Genomic DNA, 10699 nt, shown 5'->3' with positions numbered 1-10699 from the left:
CAACCTCTGGTCTTGTTTGTATTTGGACAGATCAAGTATCGTGTCCTCAGAAATGAAACGTGCAGCAGATTTAAAGGTTTGTTAATGACAGATAGGCTCACCGACTGATCTAAGCCATTGAAATGCAGTGTTGAGTTCAGCTAAAGTAAAGACGATTGAAGTGACAGCAGCACGAGCTAACTCCTTGGATTTCCCTTCTCTTGCAGGAATGGTTCACAGAAGACTGTAAGTTCAGGGAACGCTTCCAGGAGAACAGCTACAACACTTACGCCTCAGTAATCCACAGAAACCACAGGACTGGTCGCGAGTGGTTCGTGGCCCTCAATAAAAGAGGAAAAGCCAAAATGGGCTCCAGCCCGCGGGTCAAATCCCAGCACGTCTCCACGCACTTCCTGCCCAGAGTCGGCCTCCACGACAAGACCGAGCGAGGCTTCACCATCACGGACAGGAGCAAAGAACGGAGGAAAACCCCGCTGCCGCCGCCACCACCAGCAGCCGCCAAATCTGCCCCACCAAAGGCAAGCGTCCACACAGGAACAGCGCCAAGACGGACGCAAGTCAAGTACTGGCCCAAGTACAGGTTTGGATAGGCTCGCACACGTTGGACATAAAAGTAAAGGACAACAAACCGACAGTGGTCGTTTATCACATTCAAATCATTCCGGGTATCTACGAAGTGAGAAAAAAAACCTCAAAGGGCTGCCAGGTATCGAGCTTTTCGTTGCTGACGATCATAGTTGGGAGTTTCCAGTTAACAACACTCCGTCCTGTTTTATGTTATCACTTGGGTACGAGGTTTGTACGCAATGCTGTTAAAGCTGAAATCCATAACTTTCTGGCCATTTTTGACACTAAAGCTCCTCTCTGGTTGCTGATTGAACCAAAAAAGGTCCAAATCCAATCTCAAAATTCAGAATAATGATCAACTAATACCACAAACTGAGCATCAAATTGATTTTATTCAGTGGACATGATTGAGGCAACATACTCGACCACATATGCCACTGGGATTTAAAAGAAACTGTCCTATTTCATCCTGGCTTGTCTAAAACACATGAGCTCTAGTCGGAGGTCAAAAAGCATCCCAGATGTCTTTGTCATGGTGCCCATTGCTAGATTAATGATGATCCCTGTTTGCCAACCTTCTGTCTAACGCACCTTGCAGACAGTGTCCTTCTGGAGCTTTATAACAAGGTTCATGACCACCTACATAACATAGAAGAACAGCTTAGATGGCCATTTTTTCACATTACAAAGCTATTCAGTTGTCAAACAAAAACATTTGTTCATTTATTATACTTCTATCCACCTGAAAAATGGGATCAAATTGGAATTCTGTATTGACAGAGATTATATTTAAGAGGACTTGATCAGGAGGTCCCTTGATTTAACCCTAAAACTCTCACACAGTTACATACTTAGAGGTTTTTTTCCATTAAAATAATCCCTTCTCACCTTAAAACGACTTTGATTTAACTCTATACCAGCTTGAGCGCACCAGCTAACTGAGAACGCTGCTCAAACGCTGTAAAATGAGTCTAGTGGATTAATGATACAGAAAATTTCTGCCCTCCAAGTTGACAGAATTAGTTTGTTACATATAAATCCCTTGAAATCTAAGTATGTATTTTTGAGGCTATAATTGGTCCACTGCAGCTTAAAGGTGGAAAATCTTAGCCACCAGGATGCCTGCCTATTTTGCTCATGATGTGTCTTTCAACATACTAAAAAAAAAAAAACACCATATTGTGGACATGTTAACAAGGCAGAAACCTTGATTATACTGGAGGGGGTCGTGTTCATCTATCGTTTGTTAGCTGGTAAGGGACAAAATGACTATGGGTACGTGTAGATTAAATAAGAGGAATTCATTTGTTTGTGTTGCGAAAAACAACAACAATAAAATAGAAATTGGTCAGCAGAATTTGTTGATTGAACTTTAAAGGATTTAATTTAGATTTGATTTAAAGATTCAAGTTGAATAATACTTCTTTGTGGTCATAATTGTGCATTTTTCTATAAGCAGAAGACGAAAATTATGCCTCTGTTTCAGACCTTTCTGTTCCTCAACACAACAAGCTAGTAGCTAATACAGGACCAGTTAGTCCATTCTGAGACACAGAGAATGAATAAATCTTTACTGCTATTAATGACTGACATCAATTAATGATGATATTTGTTGCAAAGAGGGCACTGTTTTATAATGAATGTCAGCCGTAGACGACCCTTATTTTGCAAACAAAGTTATTTCAATATATATATATAGTCATTATAGAGCACAATGTGAAAAGGTGAATTAAAAAGTTGATTGTTTTAATTCACACCTAAAAATCAGAGGCAGGTACCAACCATGACTGGAAACCTGCAGCGTTTTATTGTCATCCAGAAGGTAACAAGTCACTCCTCAGAGCAATGAGCCTCACTGAGTCCAACAAAACGCTCCTTCATGCAGATGATATTTAAGCAAAAATAGGTCATGGATTTCAGCTTTTAACACTGAAGAAAATCATTATTTCACAAATATTTATGCTGTCCCTGCTGGTTAAATCATAACCGAGGTGATAAATTTGACTGTGAGGAACATTTTTTTAGCCTCATTTGAGACAAAAAAAAAAAAAAAACCTCTCTCACTCTTGGAAAGTGATTCAAACATGCCTCCTGCCTAAACATACACACCGACCAACTGTCCCTCTCCTAACACCAGATTTGTGATAATCAACAAGAAAACGAGGGCTGGTTCTCTGGAGACTCCCTCCTCCTCCTCCTCCTCGGACAGCTGTGAGGGATCAAGGAGAAAACTGTCCGTCAAAACTATCATTTTAGCAACCGGCTGTCCCGAGTCACGACCTCGCGGCATTCCAGCCAGGAGGAGCGCTCACCGCCGTCACCACGGGGATAAAGATGCCGAGAAAGAGGCTGAAGGTGTATCGGATGGCAAACAGCCGTGGCGCGGCGGAGCAAAGGGACATCTCAGGGGTAGAAGACGGGAGTTTGGATGTGAAGAACACAGAACGAGCTGTCTGAGAACCTGAATTATAATTTAAATGCTGTTTTTTTATTTAATTGTTTGCTTGGTATACATTTTGCAGAAGCATTTCAAATTAAATCCGTGTCAGGACTTTACTTTGGCCACAGTTCACTGTCAAAACCTGCGTATTAACGTGTTAAATATGACTCAAGCACACATTTTAAACATAAACTTACAATGCACTGGTAAAAACTGTGGTCAGGGTTATGCATATGGTAAATTTTCTCATGTCTGTCCAAAATATCACAGTACATTTTTAAATACAACTTAATTCTTGCAAAAGTGTAACCCAACTGATTTACAAATGGGGTTTGGGTAACACTCAAGAGTTTTACTAGCTAAACTAGCCTGGTTACTTGATTTTGTTCTCAGATTTTTCAGTGTCTTAATGCAAATGATCTGTTTTCACATTAACAAATGGAATAGCCAGTGGGATCAGCGAGAGACAGGCTGGCTAGGAGTTAGAAATGCACAAAATATGGTAAAAAGTGCAGCTTCAGGGCTCAGATTATGTCCACAAAACATGTCCACATCTCAGTTTTGAGCCTGTGCAGAACCCGATTAGGTGCAAATACATCTCACATGGCTGCAGAATCATCAAAATGTGCTGTAGTTCTAAAATAAAAATTTCTATGTCTCCACTAATAATCTCCTTTTACATATTACAAACGGAATAGCCAGTGAGATCAAGGAGAGGCAGGCTGGCTAAGAGACAGTAATGCACAAAATAATGTAAAAAGTAAAGTTTTGGGTGTCAAAATTGGCAGAACTAGTCGTTATTGGTGCACATTTGGATTTGGTGCACATACATCCACCAAGGCTGCACAATAATCAAAGTGTGCTATAGTTATAATGGAACATTTTCTATGTCTGACTGTGCAAATAATCTGCTTTTATGCATTATGAGCAGAACAGCCAGTAAGATCAGGACGACACAGGCAAGCTAAGACTCAGTAATGGACAAAATAATGTAAAAAGTACAGTTTCAGGGGTGAAAATTGGCAGAATTAGTCATTGTTGGTCAGGTAATATCTTCAAAACATGTTCAGCCATGTTTGAGCCTGTGCACAGCTTGATTTGGTGCACATGCAAATAATCTGCTTTCATGTGTTTACAAGCAGAGTTTCAGTGAGATAAGGGAGAGACAGGCTAGCTGAGAGTCAGTAATGGACAAAATCATGTCAAAAGTATAATTTCAGGGGTCAATTTTGACAATATTCGTCATTATTGGTCAGATTATGTCTTAAAAACAAGTTAAGATCACAGTTTTTAGCCTGTGCAGACCTCGATTTGGTGCACATACATCCACTAAGGCTGCAATAACTGAAATATGCTATTGTTAAACAATTTCTAACTACAATTTAACAAATAAACAGGTTGAAAACAAAACCTAGTGGGTGAGAACTGCACCAGAAGATAAACACCATCACATAAAAAAGCTTGACTTACATTAAAGGTTAATACACAGGCTGATGCGGTGGAATAGAGGCGCTGTGGCCGGATGTTTTCCAGTGTTTGTCTTTGTTCAGACGTACAACAACAGAAAGAGCATGTAGCAAACTCATGAAATATCCTCCACGCTGTATTTTTGTTTCGCAGTTGACACCTTTGTAAACTGTAGATTTCTTCCTCGTTGCCATTTTGTGGTCCTCATACACATCCCAAAGAAATATTTTTTGTACCAGATTCTGTTCTTTTTTTATAAAAACGTATGTACGACAAAGAGTTTTTATGTAATAAGAATATTAGAAAATAAATATATCAGTGGGTATTCTTGGGTTCTACGTTGCACGTGACATTCAGAAAAATGCAGCAAGTCGCAAAGACGTAGATTTCAAGTGGAGATACATCCAATGACCGTGATTTCTGGACTATAGAGAGCACCTGAATATTAGCCGCACCCACTAACTTTAAAAAGAAAAATAGTTTTGTTCATATACAGGCCGCACTTGTCTATAAGCTGCAGGTGTCCACGTTGTAACACGAGATATTTACAAATGCTTTTTTCCAAACGGTGCCTGTAACACGACTGGTTAAAAAAATTACAAATACAGCAGCCTACCAGGAAAAGTCATTGATCGCTATCTTCATCTTCCTCCTGTGCACTAAAACCACTAAAGTCATCTTCTTCAGTGTCACTACTTCATCACACACTTCCTCAGTCTCTCTTTCGTTGTCACTCTCAATGTCATTTTCATCTCGAAGCAAATTCATAAAAATCGTAAAAATCCATAAATTAGCTGCATCATTGTTTAAGCTCCAGCGTTCAAACGTAGCGGCTTATAGTCCGGAATTTACGGTAATAGTTAAACCATGCATATTTTTATTAGGTGCATCAATGCCACATACAAGCACAAGTCTTTTTTTTCTTCAGCAGTCGTTTATCTAATATAAATTATAAGCTCAAACAACCACTGAATCTATTGCAGAAAACTTATTTAAACCCACGTATATCCCATTTTATTTAGAAGCTGCACCTCCTGTCTGGATTTTGTTTTCCTTTACAGAAATAAAGACACTTTCACCAATAATTGATGCAGAAAAGTACAACTTGGTGCAAAAATTAATGCAGAAAATTACGTTTTCCTTCAAGCCCCGTGCTTAATATGTCTCCCTTAAATATCCAAAAAGAAACCTACACCTGTTGCCTAAGTCGATGTTAAATCTGATTTCTTCAGAGAGACACTGTGGTGCAGCATGTACAAAGTCAGATGAGTTTCCAGACATTACCCTCTTTTGGTAAATGCTTAATTGCACTGCAGGAGAGTTAAGATCAGACATTTGTGCTGAAATATGCGCGCATAGTACAGTATGTCTCACTGAAAACCCAAAGATTTCACAGGTCTGCTGCAGAAAGAGTCCAGGACGTCTGCAGCCGACTAATGGAAGACAGGTGTTGGTGTGCTGACAGGCTGATGTTCTCCAAATCCTCTGAGGTCATGACAGTTCTGACTTTAGTCTAAAACAGACCTGAGCGCTGATTACTCACCAAAATTCCCCCTTTTTCTTTTAGATACAACCATGATTGGAATTCCTTCTCCCCTGACACACTAATGATTATACATCTGACCTCGTTAACAATTTGTGCCACTAAAAAGGAGATTTTTTTTTCTTTTATCTCGCCGGGTCATTCCACTAAAAAATCTACTGGTTCTCCCACCTGGCCCCATCAGAAACAATAACTTGATTACATTTAATGATACCTTCATACTATTAATATTTTTGGAGTTACAAGCCCTTGACGTAAATAGAAATAGAAATAGAAATGTTGTGAATTCACGCTACTTTTTCCATCATTTCTGAGCTTCACAGCTTCATCAGTACAGAAGATTGACACGTGAAGCTTTTAAGGCTAAAAAACAACAACATTTGACTTCAATTAAAAAACGCAATCAAATCCACTCTGGTAGTAGTTTTTGCTGGACATCCACTCCAGCAGTCACAATCTAGAGCCAAAACCATCTTCTTTTTCAGAACAGTTTTTTTTTTCCTATAAGCTATGCTGACTGACAATATTACACATAAAACAAACAAACAAAAAAACAGCTGATTCACAGCACGCACAGTCGTCTTGGTTGACGCCAGCACGGTCGAACATTTGCATGCAGGGAGGCAAGCACTGTCATTAAAAGGACTGATCTCCAATTAAAAACAAGTGAGCAGAACTACTTTTTTGCACAATCCAAACTGTTTGCAAACACAAAGGTTGTAGCTAGTCCGTGGCTCCAACAGCAACGGTCGGTCCTATTAGACATGGTTTGTATGCTATAGCCTGTGGAGTAGTGAGAGTGCCAAATTATAAAAATAAATCAATAAAAGAATAAAAAAAATAAAATGAAAGTGGAAATAAAAAGAAGAATAAATACAATAATAATTGATTTAATATTATTTTTTTAATTTAAAGTTGCATTAAATTAAATATCTTCTTTATATAATAATATAAAGAAAAAATACAAAAAAAAATAACTTAAAAATATTTTTTAAAAAAACATTAAAAAATTATAAAAAATAAAAATAAAAAACTAATTCAAAAAATAAAAAAAATAACATTAAAATAATAATTATGATATTTATTTTGTTTTTTTATTTCCACTTTTATTTTTTTATTCTTTTATTGATTTATTTTTGTAATTCGGCACTCTCACTACTCCGTAATAGTCTGTCTGAGACATCATGAAGTAAACGTTCTCTCAGATGGACTTCAGTGGCCTCCCCAAGTCATTACAGCATCCAGTAGAACACCTCTGAGATGTGGCAGACCATGAGATGTGCAGCTGACAAATCAGCAGACATGATGTCAACATGGAGCACAACTCCAACATGTTGTGCGATCTACAAACGCTAATAAAATAAATGTGAGTGAATGATTTTATCAAGATCCAAAATCAAGTAAAGTGTGAACACAGAAACAAAAAAATCACTTGTTCAACACAGAATAAGAACAACAGAGGTTTCACATGTATTATTCATAACGGCATTTGAATTATTAAATGGGGTTTTATTTCTAGGTAAGAAAACATTGGTGACCTCAGAAACGAGACGAAGCTTGCGTGACAGTGTTTGTTTAAAGTCGATCTTGAAGGAGCAGCAGGTTCCCTCGTCACATCTCTACCTCTTTGCCCACCGACCCGCCTGCCATCTGCCTCCGCTTCCTTTTGTCTTATTCCTGCATGTCGGCCGTAAGTTTACAGGACTGACTGTTGCACGACGGTACATTCATGACGAAATGTTCGATCAATGCCTCACTTTCCGTCACTGCAAAGCTTTTAAAAGTCACGCCGGTTGACAAAATTAAACAAAATGATCACAAAAAATGATAACGAGAGCCAAGAGTCACACTATTTCTGCAAATGGAGCTGAGAAAACTCCCACTGAACATCTTATTCTGTATTTTACAGTTAGTAAAGGTGGCAAAATATGTAGATTTGCTGGGATTTCGTTACTGGAGAGGTTATTAAAGGTTTGCAGGGTGAACTGAGCTCAGAGGTTTGACAGGTGTAGACGTACAGTATTCCAGAGGACATGTTGTGCTTTCTCCATCTGTGATACAGAGATTAAATAATTTAAACGAGTTGAATTCAATGATTTACTGTGTTTGCTTTCTCAAAGAGGAGCCACTGTAATCCCAGATCAAATTAAAAATGATCCTGCACAAACACATGTGGATTAAGATAAACCTTCAGGGGTCACGACACGATTAAAAACTAACTGATGCACTTTGCACAACGTTAAATCGTAATTTGGCCTTGAATAAAGGTCTTTAAAGATTCAAAGGAGATCATTGCTGCATGGATCTGAAATAAACCGGTTGCAAACTTATTCAAACATGACATTTAAAAATAAATTCAAAGGAAGCAAATGTGCTCTGAAAGGGACCCAAGACCAGGTCTGAAACAGACACAATAGAAAACAGCTCAACATGCAGCCACAGCTGACTTTCACTTTTATTGCACTTTACAGTTCACACCTCCAGTCTCACCGTACAAACAACATTTTCTCCTGCAGTGGGTGTTAGATTTTTTAACCAAGACCTGAGAAGCAGAACGAGACTCTTCCCAAACTGGTATGCATTTTTGACGAGAAGCCGAAAGAACCTGTGAAGAAATTTACCGTAGAGTTCTTGTGCAACAACAGTTTTTGCACTGGACCCGAATTCAGTGAAAAGACGTTGTCGTCGTGGTCCATCAGCTGCATTTCAGGCACAACTAACGCAATGAAACTGTCCAATCCATCCATTTATGCATTCACGCCCACGCCAGCAGACGCACAGGCTGGCTACTACAAGCCTGCTGTTCTTGCAAGGTTTAGGAACAACAGGGATACGCAGAGCAACAGGTTTTTCAGAAAAAGTAAGGATCATCTGGATACACCTGCCCGTTAGGACCACTGACTCTGACTGCCTTTGTGGGGTCAAAATTGAATAAGAGAAAATTCTCTTTAGTCAATCTTACCTCAATAAATCTCAGATAAAACTGAGATTGATTGTAATCCGTTGCTTCTCTTTCGGATCATATTAAGCCAAAGAATCTTGCTATCTGGTTTGACAGAAATCTTTTCCAGCAGCGGTACAACAAAGCTTCATGTTTTTATAATTGTAATATGACACAACATATCTAAAAATACAATCTACACACCATTTTGCATGCTTTTATCTCATCAGAGCTTAGGTGCTGCAACAGCCTTTTTACCTGCCTGAGCCAAAAATCTACTGCTGAAGTCAAGACAGTACAGGTGCCAGGCTTTTAACCAAAACCAACACTTGCTTCATGCTTCAGCCTCTTTACACTCACATCCAGTATATTTATAAAGACTTTACTTATTTTGACCTCTCTTCTTGCTATATTTCTCCCCTTTTACCACCATACGCACAACTAAAAACTTAAGGCGACAAGTCCCTTCTTAAACTTTAATCAGAGAACCTTTTCTGATTTTACTTGATTTTTTAAAAAAAAATTATTATTTGCTTTCTTTAAAAAAAAAGTTTCACTTTTTCTGAAATTGTATTGGGTTTTTATAGACCAAACTGTGTATTCATCTGTTGTTTAACATCTGATGAGCGGTCTGTTTTATTTTGCTGCCTTCTGAAGCATGTTGTGGATTTTGGAAAGTATTTTATAAACAAAGAATAATATTATTATCATTAAAAACAATCTGAATCAGAATGGCCAAGTGGTCTAAAGGGAATTGTGTTGGACTGATATGCACTTTATAGATGTTTACAGTGTGATTTTACTGTAAAATGCCACTTTCATCACTGTTCCTTATAAATTTCCCCTTCATGGAGGCATTCAAGGAGCTCTACAAGATGTAAAGGTAAGCAACACATATACTGAAAGATACTGATCTCTCACTATCATCAACAATGATGATGGATGACAGCTAAAAGACAAAATGCAGTTCAATTTACTTATAAATACACCTCAAAATAAGATATTCCTCACAGTAATTTCATGTTACTCACTTCCATCCAGTTGCAAAAGCAAAAAGAAGGCGCTTCCTCTCTCAAATAAACTGCCTCGTGGTTATCGGTCTCTGAATAGAAATAAATAAACGGACAATCAGTATTTTTCTAGTGCTTATGTGACATAGAAATGTAACTTTCCTCCATTAATGAATTTTAAAAAACTTGAAGCTCATTTAGTTTTAATTTTACCAGTGCTGCCATTGGCATTTACTGCACAGAGAAGAGCTAGCTAACCTTAACTGTCTGGGTCTGTAGCTGTAGTAGTCAGGTGCCTGCACATACATACATACATTTTTTACACATTTATTTATTTATTTATTTACATGGCTAAAAAACAGCAAAACGAACTTCAGCATTGAAAGTTAAGTGGAAAACTACTTACATGTAGGTCAGGTTGTAGCACTTTCGCTCGCCTTTTCCTTCCGCCATTTTTTTTTGCCGCCGCCGCCACGCAAGGCATGATGGTACATATAGCTCAATTAGCAACAATGGGCTCCATGCTTCCTATCAAAGTGCATTAACACCATAACTTTTTAAATATTTATTTATGTTATAGTTATATAATATTTTAAATAGTGACTAATGGATGATTTCGGAAACAGTGTTTGTGTTTTTATTTTTCTTCAGCTTCCTGTCACGTGTTGCCAACCCTGTAAAAAAACAGGTAGGCCGGTTGCCATGGCAGCTCTTTACAACATAGCGGGAAG

At 38.2% G+C, this 10699-nt stretch overlaps 1 protein-coding gene across 1 annotated transcript; it reads left to right on the top strand.

Annotated features, from left to right (window-relative positions):
- Positions 1-206: 206 nt before the first annotated feature.
- Positions 207-590, top strand: fgf5 (fibroblast growth factor 5; the record flags this gene model as incomplete). The annotated part of the gene is made up of 1 exon (XM_008297282.1): positions 207-590. A coding segment is annotated over one exon (384 nt), but the record flags the coding sequence as incomplete, so codon positions are not given.
- Positions 591-10699: the final 10109 nt, after the last annotated feature.

This window comes from Stegastes partitus, unplaced genomic scaffold (genome assembly GCF_000690725.1).
Source record: "Stegastes partitus isolate 25-593 unplaced genomic scaffold, Stegastes_partitus-1.0.2 Scaffold1205, whole genome shotgun sequence".
Classification (NCBI taxonomy): Eukaryota; Metazoa; Chordata; class Actinopteri; family Pomacentridae; genus Stegastes; species Stegastes partitus.
This window is presented reverse-complemented; position numbering and strand designations above follow the sequence as displayed.